Source organism: Cherax quadricarinatus, chromosome 49, assembly GCF_038502225.1.
Source record: "Cherax quadricarinatus isolate ZL_2023a chromosome 49, ASM3850222v1, whole genome shotgun sequence".
NCBI classification, from domain to species: domain Eukaryota; kingdom Metazoa; phylum Arthropoda; class Malacostraca; order Decapoda; family Parastacidae; genus Cherax; species Cherax quadricarinatus.
In genome coordinates, this window is record NC_091340.1 from 8,467,301 (window position 1) to 8,488,748 (window position 21,448).

General features: G+C 46.6%; 1 protein-coding gene across 3 annotated transcripts in view; it reads right to left on the reverse strand.

The window, feature by feature from the left end:
• The window catches only part of LOC128697021 (D-beta-hydroxybutyrate dehydrogenase, mitochondrial), a 76,086-nt gene that overhangs the window by 12,372 nt on the left and 42,266 nt on the right, over positions 1-21,448 (reverse strand). For all 3 annotated transcript variants that reach the window (XM_070095177.1, XM_053788525.2, XM_053788526.2), the window contains exon 7: positions 12,182-12,243. In XM_070095177.1, coding sequence (XP_069951278.1) covers positions 12,182-12,243 — 62 coding nt within the window. The remainder of the gene's footprint in view (positions 1-12,181; positions 12,244-21,448) is intronic.

Genomic DNA, 21,448 nt, shown 5'->3' on the forward strand with positions numbered 1-21,448 from the left:
TCCTCACCCGCTTCAGGTACTGAGGCCTCGACTGACTCCTTCGATTTCAGACCTTCGCTCTCCTCTGACTATGCTTCCGGCCTCTCCCTCTACGGTGCGGCAATTTTCAAATCGCCGACCCGTTCCACGTCGGACCAACTCTGGTCCCACGCCTAAACGTCAACGACAATTACCTGCTGATGATACTTCTCCACCTTCACCTTCTCGTTCTTCTCAGAAACGATCGACACGTCCTTCACTACCTTTCCACGCTCAGTTTCAGACTGAACAGTGGACTAAATTCTTCACTTTACGACCAACTTCCTCTACTGCCTATCTTTCTGACCATAGTATTGGCAAGGCACTCCTACGCCATGTTGGTAAAGATATTTCTTTTCATGCTCTTAAGAGCGGTACGCGCATCATTACCGTACAGAATACTACCCAGGCTCGTGAGCTCTCTCGTCTTTCCCATATAGATACTGTTCCTGTCACCCTTGAAAAACATCATTCCCTCAATTCTTGTAGTGGTACCGTTATTCTGCCCCATACCATAGTTCAACAAAATTTCCAGACATGTGGCACCGACATTCTAGAACAGCTGGAACTCCAAGATCTCCCAATCCTCAAGGTAGACACTTACGTTCTTCCTGCCCGTGGGCGGAGACGATACCCTAGCAATGTGGCTCGTTTAACTTTTGACAGCCGAGAACTCCCATCCTCCGTTTATATAGCAGGACATCGGTTACAAGTTCGAAAGGTGATCCCTACACCACAACAGTGTAGAAATTGCTGGCGATTTGGCCATCCAGCGAAATATTGCAGATCTATCGCCGAATGCCCAGTCTGTGGTGCCGATGACCATTCTAATACGTCTTGCAATCGATCTCCCTCTTGCCTTAACTGTCATGAGGCTCACCCTTCGTACTCTCGCCGCTGTCAGGTCTATTTAAACGAGCGGGAAATCCGTTACCTCAAAGAGACAGAAGGTCTCCCTTATGCCATGGCAGTTTCTCATCTCCGCCTCCAAGGGAGACTCCCACGTGTTTCTTATTCCCGTGTTTCAAAACGTCCCCCCACTTCTGGTATCCCATCTTCTACACCCACCTCTGTGGTTACCTCTCCCATAATCACTCCTGTATCTAATCCTTTTGCTGTCCTCGGCTCAGACGTCCCTACTTCAACGCCTCAGTCTAATCTCGCTTCTTCGAGTTCTCTCTTACAAGCCTCCGTATCGACGAGACCTCGTACGACACCTCTTCCCAATCGTCCCTCTACTTCTCAAAAGTCAAAAAAAGGTCCGGTAACACCTCCTACCCATCTTCCACCTCCTCATTTTACCCTCCCTGTCTCTGTCCCTAGTTCTTCCCCTCTCACTGGCTCAGTTACAAGTGCAGAGGTTCACCCTCCTCCTCGTAATGTACCTTCCTCCCCTGTTCCCTCCCAAGTTCCTTCCTCTTCTGCCACCTCCCAGGTTCCTGTCTCTTCTGTCCCCTGCCACGCTTCTCCAGTTCCCTCCACCCTTTCGCCCCCCCCCTACCTTGGTACAGTCCAATACAGTTCCAATCTTTACTCATCCTCCCCCTACCATTCCCAATATTGTCTCCCATACGACATCTCTGAATTCCGAAACACTTGAAGCAATCTCTGAATATATTGCAGAGACCAAACCATCAATGGACACTGATCCACCTTCCGCTCTTTCTCTCTCCTCTGCTCCATCTGCGCAACTCCTTTCTTCACAGCGCACCGTTCCTTCGCTGCTTGAACATTTTCCACTGCCTCCGCATGTGGACTTTTCTAACCCTTCTAGTCCGTAGGAACCCTTACCTGCGGATTTCAAGTATCTTTATCATTGCCAATCATGGCCTTTTTACAGTGGAATATCCGCGGCCTCAGGGGTAATCGGGGTGAGCTTCAGATGTTACTCTCCCAGTTTGCCCCTGTTGGTGTTTGCTTACAGGAACCAAAATTACACTCTGCTGTTATTTCTCACATCTCAGGCTATAATTTATTGTATTCTTCAGATCCTTTTCCTGATGGGACCTTTAATGAAAGTGCCCTTCTTCTCCGCACTGATATTCCGTACCATCAGCTATTTATTCATACTTCGCTGCATTACACAGCAGCCCGTATCCACTTACATAGGTGGTATACGCTCTGTTCTTTATATCTCTCTCCTTCTCGGGCATTATCCATTCCGGATTTTGCCTTCCTTGTTTCGTCATTACCGCCACCGATTCTGTTACTTGGTGATTTTAATGCCCACCATTTCCTCTGGGGAGGGTCTCACTGTGATTCCCGTGGAATTCAGTTAGAGGCTTTTCTTGCCACCCACCCCCTCCATGTTTTAAATACAGGTACTCACACCCATTTTGATCCTCGGACTCATACTCTCTCTTGCATCGATCTCTCAGTTTGCTCTTCCTCCGCCGCATTAGACTTTACTTGGTCTGTTCTCCCGGACTTACATGACAGTGATCATTTCCCAATCATTCTTACTTCCCCTTCATATACGCCACCTCTTCGCACCCCACGCTGGCAATTTAATCGGGCAAATTGGAACCTTTACTCACACCTGACTGTTTTTAAAGAGGTTCCTTCTTCGTCCTCCATCGATGAGCTTTTACACCTCTTCTCGTCCTCCGTTTTCACCGCAGCTTCTCATTCTATACCCCAAACTTCGGGCAGGCATTCTCAGAAATGCGTGCCTTGGTGGTCTCCTGCTTGTGCTCGTGCAGTACGTTTGAAACGCGCTGCATGGGGCAGGTACCGGTACAATAGAACCACAGAGCGACTCCTTGATTTTAAACAGAAGCGTGCGATCGCTCGCCGTGTCATCCGTGACGCTAAACGCACTTGCTGGCGAGATTGTCTCCACCATCACCTCTGCTTCCTCTATGAGTGCAGTCTGGATAAAAGTACGAAAACTGAGTGGTAAATATTCTCCTGACCCGGCTCCTGTTCTGCGGGTTGCCGGTGTTGATATAGCAAACCCACTAGATGTTGCCAATGAAATTGGCAATCATCTGGTCCGTATTTCTCAGGGACTCCATCTATGCCCCTCATTTCTTTCCTCAAAGTCTGCCAGAGAGTTAGCACCCTTGGACTTTTCTTCTCTCAGAGAAGAACAGTATAACGTGCCTTTTACACTTCAAGAACTGGAGGCAACACTCTCAGCTTGTCGATCATCGGCAGCTGGGCCCGACGACATTCATATTCGTATGCTACAACATTTACATCAGTCAGCCCTTGCAGTCCTATTACGCCTTTACAATCTTATTTGGTCACAAGGAGTTCTTCCACAGCTGTGGAAATCCGCCATTGTTCTCCCTTTCCGCAAACCAGGCACTACGGGACATGAAACCTCCCACTATCGTCCCATTGCTCTTACCAGTGCAGTTTGCAAAGTAATGGAACGTCTAGTAAATAGACGTTTAGTGTGGTATTTAGAGACACACAACAGTCTCTCCACTCGTCAATATGGCTTTCGTAAGGGACGTTCTACCATAGACCCCTTACTGCGCTTGGATACGTATGTTCGTAATGCCTTTGCGAATAACCACTCAGTTATTGCCATATTTTTTGACCTTGAGAAGGCATATGACACAACTTGGAGGTATAATATTTTAGCCCAAGCCCACTCCTTAGGCCTTCGAGGCAATCTACCATCCTTCCTTAAGAACTTTTTAACTGACAGGCATTTCCGTGTTCGGGTTAATAATGTGCTCTCCCCGGACTTTGTCCAAGCTGAAGGTGTCCCCCAGGGATGTGTTCTGAGCACAACACTTTTTCTCCTTGCTATTAATGATTTGGCCTCTAGTCTTCCATCAAATATTTGGTCATCACTCTATGTTGATGACTTCGCTATTGCCTGTGCAGGCGCTGACTGTCACCTCCTTACAGTTTCTCTCCAGCATGCAGTCGACCGTGTTTCCAATTGGGCCACCACACATGGGTTTAAATTTTCCAGCACTAAAACCCACCAAATCACTTTCACTAGACGCTCTGTCATCTCTGATCATCCTTTGTACCTCTATGGCTCACGTATCCCTGAACGTGATACAGTCAAGTTTCTGGGCCTCCTCTTTGATCGTAGGTTATCCTGGAAACCTCACATTACCTCTCTGAAGGCAACTTGTCACAGCCGGCTGAATCTTCTTAAAACCCTTGCTCATCTTTCGTGGGGAGCTGATCGTCGAACCCTCCTTCACCTACATTCCACCCTTATTTTATCGAAACTTGATTATGGTGACCAGATCTATTCAGCGGCATCTCCTGCTACTCTCTCTAGCCTTAACCCCATTCATCACCAAGGATTACGTTTATGCCTTGGTGCTTTTCGTTCTTCCCCTGTCGAAAGCCTCTATGCAGAAGCGAACGTTCCATCCTTATCCGATCGCCGTGATGCCCATTGCCTGCGCTACTATGTACGCTCTCATGATCTCCGCAATCCTTCCATTTATAGAATGGTCACTGATATTAGTAGACATTCTTTATTTGTTCGCCGCCCCTGCTTACTCCGTCCCTTCTCTCTTCGCCTTCATTCGCTCTTGTCTTCTCTTCAACTACCACCTTTCTATGTACATGTAGCATCTCACTTTTCCCTACCCCCCTGGGAAGTTCCAGCTGTTCGAGTCTGTTCTTTCTCCCTCCCTTGCTCGAAAGCCCAACTGTCTACGGTCGCTTCCCGCTCTCTTTTTCTTGACCACTTTCACTCTCATTCTCATGCCATTGCTGTGTACACAGATGGCTCTAAGTCTTCTGACGGCGTAGGATTCGCAGCAGTGTTTCCGGACAGCGTCGTACAAGGGCATTTACTATCTTCAGCTAGTATTTTTACTGCTGAATTATATGCCATCCTTACAGCACTTATCCGTATTGCATCTATGCCTGTGTCATCATTTGTGGTTGTCTCAGACTCCCTTAGTGCTTTACAGGCTATACAAAAATTTGATACACCTCACCCCTTAGTCCTCCGTATCCAACTTTGGCTACGCCGCATCTTTACTAAGCATAAAGATATTGTTTTTTGTTGGGTCCCTGGTCATGTTGACGTACAGGGCAATGAACAGGCAGACACTGCTGCGCGGTCAGCAGTACATGACCTACCAGTTTCTTATAGAGGTATTCCATGTACGGACTATTTTGCTGTAATATCTTCCCACCTTCACACCCATTGGCAACAACGTTGGTCTACTATGCTCGGCAACAAACTTCAGTCTATTAAACCGAGTATAGGTTACTGGCCGTCTTCTTATCACCAGTGTCGAGGTTGGGAGACTACTCTCTCCCCTCTTCGCATTGGCCATACTCGTCTTACTCATGGATATCTCATGGAGAGGCGTCTTGCTCCTCTCTGTGAGAATTGCCAAGCTCCATTATCAGTCAGCCACATTCTGTTGGACTGCCCACTTTATCAACGAGCACGCAGAATTTACCTCTGTCGTCGTCTTCGCCCCGCTGCTCTCTCTCTACCTTCCCTTCTCGCTGATGGACCCACCTTTCATCCGGACTCTCTCATTGACTTTTTGACAACGACTGACTTACTTCACAAATTCTGATACTTTCAGCCCTTTCTCCTTGTATCTCTTGCTACCCTCTACCCCCGTACTATCCCCTGCCCCGCTGTTTTCTGTAACCTGCTGATCATCCCCCCTCCCTTCTGCCATCCAATTCCCTTGCTTCCTTCCCTACCCTGCAGCGCTGTATAGCCCTTGTGGCTTAGCGCTTCTTTTTGATTATATAATAATACTACCTACGTTAAGGTCTTAGGTCTACATTATTATCTACAGTTGCCTCAATAATCCTAATATGTATTAGTGTACTAACAGTATAAACTACCTACTTCTTCCCTGAAGGGTAAATCTATCAATTAAGAAGTACCTTCCAACCACCTTTGCCACCCTGGGTGTATGTGTGTGTGTGTGTGTACTCGCCTATTTGTACTCGCCTATTTGTGGTTGCACGGGTCGAGTCTTAGCTCCTGGCCCCGCCTCTTCACCGGTTGCTACTGGGCCCTCTCTCCCCGCTCCATGAGCTTTATCAAACCTCGTCTTAAAACTGTATGGTTCCTGCCTCCACTACGTCATTTTCTAGGCTATTCCACTGTGTGTGTGTGTGTGTGTGTGTGTGTGTGTGTGTGTGTGTGTGTGTGTGTGTGTGTGTGTGTGTTTTGGGTGGGTTTAAGGGCCACCCAACTCAGCCGTTCCATAAACGGCCTGATGACTTCGAACAGGCGATAAATGACATGCCCATGCACTCTGCCCCAGGGCCAGACTCATGGAACTCTGTGTTCATCAACCCCTCAAGGAAGGTTCCTTGATGTTGGTGAGGGGCTCTTGATTTAGAAAATTGGATCTGTGCTCCAGTTCCCCGAATTAAGCCTGAATACCTTCCACATCCCCCCTCCAGGCGCTGTATAATCCTCCGGGTTTAGCGCTTCCCCCTTGATTATAATAATAATAGTGTTCATCAAGAACTGCAAGAAGCCCCTATCACGAGCCTTTTGCATCCTATGGAGAGGGAGCATGGACACGGGGGTCGTCCCACAGTTACTAAAAACAACAGACATAGCCCCACTCCACAAAGGGGGCAGTAAAGCAACAGCAAAGAACTACAGACCAATAGCACTAACATCCCATATCATAAAAATCTTTGAAAGGGTCCTAAGAAGCAAGATCACCACCCATCTAGAAACCCATCAGTTACACAACCCAGGGCAACATGGGTTTAGAACAGGTCGCTCCTGTCTGTCTCAACTACTGGATCACTACGACAAGGTCCTAAATGCACTAGAAGACAAAAAGAATGCAGATGTAATATATACAGACTTTGCAAAAGCCTTCGACAAGTGTGACCATGGCGTAATAGCGCACAAAATGCGTGCTAAAGGAATAACAGGAAAAGTCGGTCGATGGATCTATAATTTCCTCACTAACAGAACACAGAGAGTAGTCGTCAACAGAGTAAAGTCCGAGGCAGCTACGGTGAAAAGCTCTGTTCCACAAGGCACAGTACTCGCTCCCATCTTGTTCCTCATCCTCATATCCGACATAGACAAGGATGTCAGCCACAGCACCGTGTCTTCCTTTGCAGATGACACCCGAATCTGCATGACAGTGTCTTCCATTGCAGACACTGCAAGGCTCCAGGCGGACATCAACCAAATCTTTCAGTGGGCTGCAGAAAACAATATGAAGTTCAACGATGAGAAATTTCAATTACTCAGATATGGTAAACATGAGGAAATTAAATCTTCATCAGAGTACAAAACAAATTCTGGCCACAAAATAGAGCGAAACACCAACGTCAAAGACCTGGGAGTGATCATGTCGGAGGATCTCACCTTCAAGGACCATAACATTGTATCAATCGCATCTGCTAGAAAAATGACAGGATGGATAATGAGAACCTTCAAAACTAGGGAGGCCAAGCCCATGATGACACTCTTCAGGTCACTTGTTCTATCTAGGCTGGAATATTGCTGCACACTAACAGCACCTTTCAAGGCAGGTGAAATTGCCGACCTAGAAAATGTACAGAGAACTTTCACGGCGCGCATAACGGAGATAAAACACCTCAATTACTGGGAGCGCTTGAGGTTCCTAAACCTGTATTCCCTGGAACGCAGGAGGGAGAGATGCATGATTATATACACCTGGAAAATCCTAGAGGGACTAGTACCGAACTTGCACACGAAAATCACTCCCTACGAAAGCAAAAGACTTGGCAGACGATGCACCATCCCCCCAATGAAAAGCATGGGTGTCACTAGCACGTTAAGAGACCATACAATAAGTGTCAGGGGCCCAAGACTGTTCAACTGCCTCCCAGCACACATAAGGGGGATTACCAACAGACCCCTGGCAGTCTTCAAGCTGGCACTGGACAAGCACCTAAAGACAGTTCCTGATCAGCTGGGCTGTGGCTCGTATGTTGGTTTGCGTGCAGCCAGCAGCAACAGCCTGGTTGATCAGGCTCTGATCCACCAGGAGGCCTGGTCACAGACCGGGCCGCGGGGGCGTTGACCCCCGGAACTCTCTCCAGGTAAACTCCAGGTAATGGGATCTTTGTATGGCGTATCTGCCCTGTGGAACTTTTAGGACCGAATAAATTTCCACAACGTGCCTGCAGATACCTAAGGCATAGTATTTACATAGATTGTACTTCTTTTTGCTAGGATTTATTGTAGCTGCGTTCACTGCTGGTGCATTTATTTTTCCTATTTCCTCAATATCTTTTACCCCTGTATGGACACCAGTGCTTCCACCAGGTTTTGCTGGCAGTGTGTCGACACTATTCCCTGAGGCCTCATCCCATTTTGATCCATCTCCAGAAGTATCTCTATTTTGAACTTCTGTGGACTGAATAAGGTTGTCTTCAGTGTCCTCCAAGACAACACTAGTACCCTCATGAGCTCTATCTTCTAATACTTCACTAGGACCCTCAGGACTGTCCTCCAGGACAGCACTAGCACCCTCAGGAACACTGTCCAAGACAGCCCCGTCCCCACACCCATCTTTTTTACCCAGCTGTCATACCATGCTGACATGTCTTTCAAGAAGGATGTTTTATTGGTGCTGTCTTTTAATTTAAATGTCATTTCCTCATACAGGTGTATCTCGTTTGGGCAGACCCAAAAACATCTCTCTGAGTTTGTCAAGTGTGGTCACTAGTTTAAAATCCCTGCATATATTATGGGACCACTGACCACACAGATGGCAAGCAATCCAGGCCTGTCTTCGTCCTTTGTCCTTTCTGCAGACTACACAGACCTTCATGGTGGTCATCTTACAGTACTGGACAACTCTCTTAGCTAGCTAGTCTATAATTCCCCAATGCCTTTAATTTTTTTTTTAACAGTTCTTCCGATCTGGCTTTATTTCCAACGAAACCGTTTGAGTCCACCTGAATCCGGCTATTTCTACAAAAAGCATTTGAATCTGCCTGAATACAGCGAAATCCGTTTGAATCCTCCCGAAGCTAAGAACTGGAAGAATCCAGTCACTATATATCTTTTTTTTTAATAATTACCTTAACAGTAGCTCTGTTTAACTGTATTGTAACTATTTGTTGTATTTAAAGTTTTGTACAGTTCTTCCAGTTTGGCTTTATTTCCAACGGAACCGTTTTAATCCTCCCGAATCCGGCTATATTTCCAACAGACCATTTGAATCCGCCCGTGTCCAGCGAATCCGGAAGAATCCGGCTAGTGGATCACTGTATATCTTTTTCCTAATAAGCAACTTAACAGTAGATCTGTCTACCTGTATTGTAACTATTTGTTGTAGTTTGTGTTTGAGTGTTTGATAGGGCGCATAGAGCCCCGTCAGTTAGTGAAACCAGTCAAAGAATACATTGGTATCAACGAATCCGTTTGAATCCGGTTGTTGGATGAATCCAGGCAGATGCGGATTAGGCTCACTGGGTGATATTTGACTAGCTCATGAAAAGAACTACTGGAAAAAATTAAACAGTGATATATGTTCAGTTTGATACAGAAGTATAACTTGCGTGTTTGGACGCCGATGGCTTCAACGTATGGAGATTACTGGAGGAATAATGATTTTCGTTGTGTATATAGTGACCACTGCTAACTATAGGTTTACCACACACGCTGTTTACATCACTCCATCACAATAAGTACTAACAACTATACACTGTTTATCATATTTCTACAAAACTGTACACTTTTCGTATTTCCTCGAGATTTTGCACCTCTTTGTATTTCAACAGTAATGTCTTACTCCCTGGTATCACTAATTATAGGCCAGGTACTGCTGGCAACTGTGTTGGAACTTATTCAGTCCTAGAAGTCCCAACGGGGAAAAACACACCGTTCGAGGGCCCTTACACCCACCCAGAACACACACACACACACACTCACCCGGGTTGGCAAAGGTGGTTGAAAGGTACATTTATCCTTCAAGGAAGAAGTAGGTAGTTTATACTGTTAGTACACTAATATTAGGATAATTGAGGCAACTGTAGATAATAATATAGACCTAAGACCTTAACATAGGTAGTAATAGGCTAACCTGGCTAACATAACTAGGTTATGTTAGCCAGGGAGAACTGGCAGCCCAAGTTTGAATACTGGGGCACGGGGTTTTGAGACCGCCGTGCCTTCATCTAAGACTAGACATCAATGTAGCAACAAGTGCCGTGATCAGCGGGTGGCGCCCCCACGTGTCTTCACATACTAGACCTGGGGAAATCTGGTGGAGGCACCTCGACATACCGTAGATGTCCTCCTCCATCAGGGTCATACAGTAAGACAAGACCTCCCATTTTTCTTAGGATCCTGGCCAGTGTCTGGGGAAAATTGCGAGTGAGTCGTGCTGTGGCCTTTGTGTCAGCCGGCAGTTCAAGACCAGTACGTACCAGAGTCTCTTGTCACCCTAGAAGCTAGTGTCCATTTCTGCATAGTTAGACTAGGGGATACTCACCCCCTTGTATACAGGAATTTCTGAGGTACAGGCAGGTCACTAATATCGATTGAATATTGCAGGAATTAAGGCTCCCGGTTGCACGTGGTTTCTGTGGGGAAGTCCATGGGGCTAAAGTTTAGGGAGGTTGTAGATCGGGATACATGCTGCAACACCAAGTTAGTCCTTTATACGTGCATGCAGGCGAGATTTCTTGCAACATCAGTCATTTATGAAAATCTGTCCTATAAGCCACTTGGGAGGCTGAGGTACCGACCTCAGACCTCAGTGTCAAGAGAGCTTGCCAGGGTAGACAACTCACATGAAGGCAGTCCAGACAAATTTTCACAAAATGTTTACAAATGAACCTGTCTCTTTGGGCCTAAACACTTCAGTTTTACATTTCACCTTATCCTTTATTATCCATATACTAGGCTACCACTTGGTACACACTATAACACTATATATAACATACTATTATCAGGAAGACTGTCTTTCCTCTGACAAAAAAAGTTGTAATATTATTTTCACGGACACTTTAGGCCTCAAGTTCCTCTCTGAGAGTCAGGTGATGTTTTGTTATGTTACACTAATTCTCCTTTTTTGACTCGGTAGATATTATTTTCTGCTAGATTAGTTCCAAGCGCTGGAGGGATGTAACTTATAAGATCACTTACACAGTTTAAAGCTCAAGTGCGCAAGAGAGACCGTGAAAAATACGAAATAACACGGCGGCACGGCATGTGTCCTTACTTATATATGAATAAAATTGGGAAATATATGAATAAAATTGGGAAATTGGAACGTATTTAGTTCACTACTAAGGAGAACCTTATTAGTAAGGCGGCCTTGCTACACTGTGGTCTACATGACCCATACGGGTTTAGAGCCTATGATTAATATAGAGCCTGTGCTACGTTGTTACTCATCGTGGGGGAGAGCGCTAAACTCTCAAGCGGGGGTGGGGAGGTCGATAGGCAATCTGATTTAATCCCTCTAAAGAAAAATTCAATCTCAGTGGATCAAGAGCCCTACACTAACATCAAGGGCCCCCCCCCCTTGCCCTTTGATGTGACCAGAGTGAAAAGCAAGTTGAAGAAGCTTTTATTGGGACTACGTTTCACTCCTTGTAGAGTTTTATCACGTTATAGCTTGTCGAAGCTCTACGCAGCACCACGAGTTGGTAGAGCTCTACACTGAGCCAAACATGACTTAAAAGCAGCTCCATATAGAGCGAAGCATGACTTCATAAAGCTCTCCACAGATCAAAACATGAAGCTCTACACTGAGCGAAACATGATAAAGCTCTACACAGCAAAACATGATAAAGCTCTACACAGCAAAACATGATAAAGCTCTACATTGAGCGAAACGCTGTCACAATAGAACACTGAGCAACTTGTCTTCCCTTCACTAACGCCGTTAATACGACATTGGATCGAAATCTATACCAGCGGCCCCCTCTCAAGGAAGGTTCCTTGATGCTGGTGAGGGGCTCTTGATCTAGGGAATTGGATCTGTGCTCCAGTTCCCTGAATTGAGACTGAATACCTTCCATTCTCCCCACATATGCTATATAATCCTATGGGTTTAGCGCTCCCCCATGAGCGCTGGTGTATTATACATACACCAGCGGCCTCAGGTCCACAATGCTGGTAAGAAACTGATAATAGTATTGCATTAAACATGAAAAAACTCCCAGTTCGCACGAGCCCTGCGGGTTTAGCGCTTCCCCGGATTACAGAACCTTTGTTTCGAAGAGAAAAACTTACCAGCAGAGAAATTACCAGGTTCCACAACAGTTACTCTTACTCCCCAGGGCCGCATCTCTTCCCTGTGGGGAGAGATACTTAGTTAAATATCTTTATTATGCACCCCATACCCGTCCTGTGGGCGGCAGTCACCATATACCCACCCTGTGCGCGGTAACCAAAAGATTACAGAGGCACATAATGGGTCCAGGGACTGTACCTCAACATTACAGAGGTACATAATGGGTCCAGGGACTGTACCTCAACATTACAGAGGTACATAATGGGTCCAGGGACTGTACCTCAACATTACAGAGGTACATAATGGGTCCAGGGACTCGGTCACAAAGTTTTGATAGCTGACCAAGTTAGTGGTAATGAACTATTTATATGTTTATATCTGGCCACAATCGTAATGAATTGTTATGTTGGGAAAAAGATTTTAACATTACAAGTGTAGGGGAGGAACATTACAAGTGTAGAGGAGGAACATTACAAGCGTAGGGGAGGAACATTACAAGTGTAGGGGAGGAACATTACAAGTGTAGGGGAGGAACTTTACAAGCGTGGGGGAGGAACGTTACAAGCGTGGGGGAGGAACGTTACAAGCGTGGGGGAGGAACATTACAAGCGTGGGGGAGGAACATTACAAGCGTGGGGGAGGAACGTTACAAGCGTGGGGGAGGAACATTACAAGCGTGGGGGAGGAACATTACAAGCGTCGGGGAGGAACGTTACAAGCGTGGGGGAGGAACATTACAAGCGTGGGGGAGGAACGTTACAAGCGTGGGGGAGGAACATTACAAGCGTGGGGGAGGAACATTACAAGCGTGGGGGAGGAACATTACAAGCGTGGGGGAGGAACATTACAAGCGTGGGGGAGGAAGATTATAAGCGTGGGTGAGGAACATTACAAGCGTGGGGGAGGAACATTACAAGCGTAGGGGAGGAACATTACAAGCGGGGGGGAGGAACATTACAAGCGTAGGGGAGGAACATTACAAGCGTGGGGGAGGAACATTACAAGCGTGGGGGAGGAACATTACAAGCGTAGGGGAGGAACATTACAAGCGTGGGGGAGGAACATTACAAGCGTGGGGGAGGAACATTACAAGCGTGGGGGAGGAACATTACAAGCGTGGGGGAGGAACATTACAAGCGTGGGGGAGGAACATTACAAGCGTGGGGGAAGAACATTACAAGCGTGGGGGAGGAACATTACAAGCGTGGGGAAGGAACATGACAAGCGTCGGGGAGGAACCTTACAAGCGTGGGGGAGGAACATTACAAGCGTGGGGGAGGAACGTTACAAGCGTGGGGGAGGAACATTACAAGCGTGGGGGAGGAACGTTACAAGCGTGGGGGAGGAACATTACAAGCGTGGGGGAGGAACATTACAAGCGTGGGGGAGGAACGTTACAAGCGTGGAGGAGGAACGTTACAAGCGTGGGGGAGGAACATTACAAGCGTGGGGGAGGAACGTTACAAGCGTAGGGGAGGAACATTACAAGCGTAGGGGAGGAACATTACAAGCGTGGGGGAGGAACATTACAAGCGTAGGGGAGGAACATTACAAGAGTGGGGGAGGAACATTACAAGAGTGGGGGAGGAACGTTACAAGCGTAGGGGAGGAACGTTACAAGCGTGGGGGAGGAACATTACCAGCGTGGGGGAGGAACATTACAAGCGTTGGGGAGGAACATTACAAGCGTGGGGGAGGAACATTACAAGCGTGGGGGAGGAACATTACAAGCGTGGGGGAGGAACATTACAAGCGTGGGGGAAGAACATTACAAGCGTGGGGGAGGAACATTACAAGCGTGGGGGAGGAACCTTACAAGCGTGGCGGAGGAACATTACAAGCGTGGGGGAGGAACGTTACAAGCGTGGGGGAGGAACGTTACAAGCGTGGGGGAGGAACGTTACAAGCGTGGGGGAGGAACATTACAAGCGTGGGGGAGGAACATTACAAGCGCGGGGGAGGATCATTACAAGCGTGGGGGAGGAACGTTACAAGCGTTGGGGAGGAACATTACAAGCATGGGGGAGGAACATTAAAAGCGTAGGGGAGGAACATTACAAGTGTGGGGGAGGAACATTACAAGCGTGGGGGAGGAACGTTACAAGCGTAGGGGAGGAACATTACAAGCGTGGGGGAGGAACATTACAAGCGTGGGGGAGGAACATTACAAGCGTGGGGGAGGAACATTACAAGCGTGGGGGAGGAACATTACAAGCGTGGGGGAGGAACATTACAAGCGTGGGGGAGGAACATTACAAGCGTAGGGGAAGAACATTACAAGCGTAGGGGAGGAACATTACAAGCGTGGGGGAGGAACATTACAAGCGTAGGGGAAGAACATTACAAGCGTAGGGGAGGAACATTACAAGCGTGAGGGATGAACATTACAAGCGTAGGGGAAGAACATTACAAGCGTGGGGGAGGAACATTACAAGCGTGGGGGAGGAACATTACAAGCGTAGGGGAGGAACATTACAAGCGTGGGGGAGGAACATTACAAGCGTAGGGGAGGAACATTACAAGCGTAGGGGAGGAACATTACAAGCGTAGGGGAGGAACATTACAAGCGTAGGGGAGGAACATTACAAGCGTAGGGGAGGAACATTACAAGCGTAGGGGAGGAACATTACAAGCGTAGGGGAGGAACATTACAAGCGTGGGGGAGGAACATTACAAGCGTAGGGGAGGAACATTACAAGCGTAGGGGAGGAACATTACAAGTGTAGGGGAGGAACATTACAAGCGTAGGGGAGGAACATTACAAGGGTAGGGGAGGAACATTACAAGCGTAGGGGAGGAACATTACAAGCGTAGGGGAGGAACATTACAAGCGTGGGGGAGGAACATTACAAGCGTGGGGGAGGAACATTACAAGCGTAGGGGAGGAACATTACAAGCGTAGGGGAGGAACATTACAAGCGTAGGGGAGGAACATTACAAGCGTAGGGGAGGAACATTACAAGCGTAGAGGAGGAACATTACAAGCGTGGGGGAGGAACATTACAAGCGTAGGGGAGGAACATTACAAGCGTAGGGGAGGAACATTACAAGCGTAGGGGAGGAACATTACAAGCGAAGGGGAGGAACATTACAAGCGTAAGGGAGGAACATTACAAGCGTGGGGGAGGAACATTACAAGCGTAGGGGAGGAACATTACAAGTGTAGGAAAGGAACACACTACAAGTGTAGGAGAGGAACACACTACAAGTGTAGGAGAGGAACACAATTCAAGAGTAGGAGAGGAACACACTACAAGTGTAGGAGAGGAACACACTACAAGTGTAGGAGAGGAACACACTACAAGTGTAGGAGAGGAACACACTACAAGTGTAGGAGAGGAACACACTACAAGTGTAGGAGAGGAACACACTACAAGTGTAGGAGAGGAACACACTACAAGTGTAGGAGAGGAACACACTACAAGTGTAGGAGAGGAACACACTACAAGTGTAGGAGAGGAACACACTACAAGTGTAGGAGAGGAACGCACTAAAGTGTAGGAGAGGAACACAATTCAAGAGTAGGAGAGGAACACACTACAAGTGTAGGAGAGGAACACACTACAAGTGTAGGAGAGGAACACACTACAGAGGAACACACTACAAGTGCAGGAGAGGAACACACTACAAGTGTAGGAGAGGAACACACTACAATTGTAGGAGAAGAACACACTACAAGTGTAGAAGAGGAACACACTACGAGTGTACGAGAGGAACACACTACAAGTGTACGAGAGGAACACACTACAAGTGTACGAGAGGAACACACAAATGCAGGAAAAGAACACGCTACAAGTGTAGGAGAGGAACACACTACAAGTGTAGGAGAGGAACACACTACAAGTGTAGGAGAGGAACACACTACAAGTGTAGGAGAGGAACACACTACAAGTGTAGGAGAGGAACACACTACAAGTGTAGGAGACGAACACACTACAAGTGTAGGAGAGGAACACACTACAAGTGTAGGAGAGGAACACACTACAAGTGTAGGAGAAGAACACACTACAAGTGTACGAGAGGAACACACTACGAGTGTACGAGAGGAACACGCTACAAGTGTACGAGAGGAACACACTACAAGTGTACGAGAGGAACACACAAATGCAGGAAAAGAACACGCTACAAGTGTAGGAGAGGAACACACTACAAGTGTACGAGAGGAGCACACAAATGTAGGAAAAGAACACACTACAAGTGTAGGAGAGGAACACACTACAAGTGTAGGAGAGGAACACACTACAAGTGTAGGAGAGGAACACACTACAAGTGTAGGAGAGGAACACACTACAAGTGTAGGAGAGGAACACACTACAAGTGTAGGAGAAGAACACACTACAAGTGTACGAGAGGAACACAGTACGAGTGTACGAGAGGAACACACTACAAGTGTACGAGAGGAACACACAAATGCAGGAAAAGAACACGCTACAAGTGTAGGAGAGGAACACACTACAAGTGTACGAGAGGAGCACACAAATGTAGGAAAAGAACACACTACAAGTGTAGGAGAGGAACACACTACAAGTGTAGGAGAGGAACACACTACAAGTGTAGGAGAGGAACACACTACAAGTGTAGGAGAGGAACACACTACAAGTGTAGGAGAGGAACACACTACAAGTGTAGGAGAGGAACACACTGCAAGTGTAGGAGAGGAACACACTACAAGTGTAGGAGAGGAACACACTACAAGTGTACGAGAGGAGCACACAAATGTAGGAAAAGAACACACTACAAGTGTAGGAGAGGAACACACTACAAGTGTAGGAGAGGAACACACTACAAGTGTAGGAGAGGAACACACTACAAGTGTAGGAGAGGAACACACTACAAGTGTAGGAGAGGAACACACTACAAGTGTAGGAGAGGAACACACTACAAGTGTAGGAGAGGAACACACTACAAGTGTAGGAGAGGAACACACTGCAAGTGTAGGAGAGGAACACACTACAAGTGTATGAGAGGAACACACTACAAGTGTAGGAGAGGAACACACTACAAGTGTAGGAGAGGAACACACTACAAGTGTAGGAGAGGAACACACTACAAGTGTAGGAGAGGAACACACTACAAGTGTACGAGAGGAACACACTACAAGTGTAGAAGAGGAACACACTACGAGTGTACGAGAGGAACACACTACGAGTGTAGGAGAGGAACACACTACAAGTGTAGGAGAGGAACACACTACAAGTGTAGGAGAGGAACACACTACAAGTGTAGGAGAGGAACACACTACAAGTGTAGGAGAGGAACACACTACGAGTGTAGGAGAGGAACACACTACAAGTGTAGGAGAGGAACACACTACGAGTGTACGAGAGGAACACACTACAAGTGTAGGAGAGGAACACACTACAAGTGTAGGAGAAGAACACACTACAAGTGTAGGAGAAGAACACACTACAAATGTAGGAGAAGAACACACTACAAGTGTACGAGAGGAACACACTACGAGTGTACGAGAGGAACACACTACGAGTGTACGAGAGGAACACACTACAAATGTAGGAGAAGAACACACAAATGCAGGAAAAGAACACGCTACAAGTGTAGGAGAGGAACACACTACAAGTGTACGAGAGGAGCACACTACAAGTGTAGGAGAGGAACACACTACAAGTGTACGAGAGGAGCACACAAATGTAGGAAAAGAACACACTACAAGTGTAGGAGAGGAACACACTACAAGTGTAGGAGAGGAACACACTACAAGTGTAGGAGAGGAACACACTACAAGTGTAGGAGAGGAACACACTACAAGTGTAGGAGAGGAACACACTACAAGTGTAGGAGAGGAACACACTACAAGTGTAGGAGAGGAACACACTACAAGTGTAGGAGAGGAACACACTACAAGTGTAGGAGAGGAACACACTACAAGTGTAGGAGAGGAACACACTACAAGTGTAGGAGAGGAACACACTGCAAGTGTAGGAGAGGAACACACTACAAGTGTAGGAGAGGAACACACTACAAGTGTAGGAGAGGAACACACTACAAGTGTAGGAGAGGAACACACTACAAGTGTAGGAGAGGAACACACTACAAGTGTAGGAGAGGAACACACTACAAGTGTAGGAGAGGAACACACTACAAGTGTAGAAGAGGAACACACTACAAGTGTAGGAGAGGAACAAACTACAAGTGTAGAAGAGGAACACACTACGAGTGTACGAGAGGAACACACTACGAGTGTAGGAGAGGAACACACTACAAGTGTAGGAGAGGAACACACTACAAGTGTAGGAGACGAACACACTACAAGTGTAGGAGAGGAACACACTACACGTGTAGGAGAGGAACACACTACAAGTGTAGGAGAGGAACACACTACAAGTGTAGAAGAGGAACACACTACGAGTGTACGAGTGGAACACACTACGAGTGTAGGAGAGGAACACACTACAAGTGTAGGAGAGGAACACACTACAAGTGTAGGAGAGGAACACACTACAAGTGTAGGAGAGGAACACACTACAAGTGTAGGAGAGGAACACACTACAAGTGTAGGAGAGGAACACACTACAAGTGTAGGAGAGGAACACACTACAAGTGTAGGAGAGGAACACACAAAGTGTAGCAGAAGAACACACAAAGTGTAGCAGAGGAACACACTACAAGTGTAGAAGACACTACAAGTGTAGGAGAACACACTACAAGTGTAGGAGAGGAACACACTACAAGTGTAGGAGAGGAAAACACTACAATTGTAGGAGAAGAACACACTACAAGTGTAGAAGACACTACAAGTGTAGGAGAGGAACACACTACAAGTGTAGGAGAGGAACACACTACAAGTGTACGAGAGGAGCACACAAATGTAGGAAAAGAACACACTACAAGTGTAGGAGAAGAACACACTACAAGTGTAGGAGAGGAACACACTACAAGTGTAGGAGAGGAACACACTACAAGTGTAGGAGAGGAACACACTACAAGTGTAGGAGAGGAACACACAAAGTGTAGCAGAGGAACACACTACAAGTGTAGGAGAGGAACACACTACAAGTGTAGGAGAAGAACACACTACAAGTGTAGGAGAAGAACACACTACAAGTGTAGGAGAAGAACACACTACAAGTGTAGGAGAAGAACACACTACAAGTGTAGGAGAGGAACACACTACAAGTGTAGGAGAGGACCACACTACAAGTGTAGGAGAAGAACACACTACAAGTGTAGAAGACACTACAAGTGTAGGAGAGGAACACTACAAGTGTAGGAGAGGAACACACTACAAGTGTAGAAGAACACACTACAAGTGTAGGAGACACTACAAGTGTAGGAGAGGAACACACTACAAGTGTAGGAGAGGAACACACTACAAGTGTAGGAGAGGACCACACTACAAGTGTAGGAGAAGAACACACTACAAGTGTAGAAGACACTACAAGTGTAGGAGAGGAACACTACAAGTGTAGGAGAGGAACACACTACAAGTGTAGAAGAACACACTACAAGTGTAGGAGACACTACAAGTGTAGGAGAGGAACACACTACAAGTGTAGGAGAGGAACACACTACAAGGGTAGGAGAGGAACACACTACTAGTGTAGGAGAAGAACACACTACAAGTGTAGAAGACACTACAAGTGTAGGAGAGGAACACACTACAAATGTAGGAGAGGAACACTCTACAAGTGTGGGAGAGGAACACACTACAAGTTTAGGAGAACACACTACAAGTGTAGGAGAAGAACACACTACAAGTGTAGGAGAGGAACACACTACAAGTGTAGGAAAACACACTAAAAGTGTAGGAGAAGAACACACTAAAAGTGTAGGAGAAGAACACACTACAAGTGTAGGAGAGGAGCACACTACAAGTGTAGGAGAGGAACACACAAGTGTAGGAAAGGAGCACACTACAAGTGTAGGAGAGGAACACCCTACAAGTGTAGAAGAACACAATACAAGTGTAGGAGAGGAACACACTACAAGTGTAGGAGAGGAACACACTACAGGCGGGGGAGAGGAACACACTACAAGTGTAGGAGAGGAACACACTACAAGTGTAGGAGAAGAACACACTACAAGTGTAGGAGAGGAACACACTACAAGTGTAGGAGAGGAACACACTACAAGTGTAGGAGAGGAACACACTACAAGTGTAGGAGAGGAACACACTACAAGTGTAGGAGAGGATCACACTACAATTGTAGGAGAGGAACACACTACAAGTGTAGGAGAGGAACACACTACAAGTGTAGGAGAAGAACACACGACAAGTGTAGGAGAGGAACACACTACAAGTGTAGCAGAGGAACACACTACAAGTGTAGGAGAGGAACACACTACAAGTGTAGGAGAGAAACACACTACAAGTGTAGGAGAGGAACACACTACAATTGTAGAAGAGGAACACACTACAAGTGTAGGAGAACACACTACAAGTGTAGGAGAGGAACACACTACAAGTGTAGGAAAACACACTAAAAGTGTAGGAGAAGAACACACTAAAAGTGTAGGAGAAGAACACACTACAAGTGTAGGAGAGGAACACACAAGTGTAGGAAAGGAGCACACTACAAGTGTAGGAGAGGAACACCCTACAAGTGTAGAAGAACACACTACAAGTGTAGGAGAGGAACACACTACAAGTGTAGGAGAGGAACACACTACAGGCGGGGGAGAGGAACACACTACAAGTGTAGGAGAGGAACACACTACAAGTGTAGGAGAAGAACACACTACAAGTGTAGGAGAGGAACACACTACAAGTGTAGGAGAGGAACACACTACAAGTGTAGGAGAGGAACACACTACAAGTGTAGGAGAGGAACACACTACAATTGTAGGAGAGAAACACACTACAAGTGTAGGAGAGGAACACACTACAAGTGTAGGAGAAGAACACACTACAAGTGTAGGAGAGGAACACACCACAAGTGTAGGAGAGGAACACACTACAAGTGTAGGAGAGGAACACACTACAAGTGTAGGAGAGGAACACACTACAAGTGTAGGAGAGGAACACACTACAATTGTAGAAGAGGAACACACTACAAGTGTAGGAGAGGAACACACTACAAGTGTAGGAGAGGAACACACTACAAGTGTAGGAGAGGAACACCCTACAAGTGTAGGAAAGGAACACACTACAAGTGTAGGAGAGGAACACACTACAAGTGTAGGAGAGGAACACACTACAAGTGTAGGAGAGGAACACACTACAAGTGTAGGAGAGGAACACACTACAAGTGTAGGAGAGGAACACACTACAAGTGTAGGAGAAGAACACACTACAAGTGTAGGAGAGG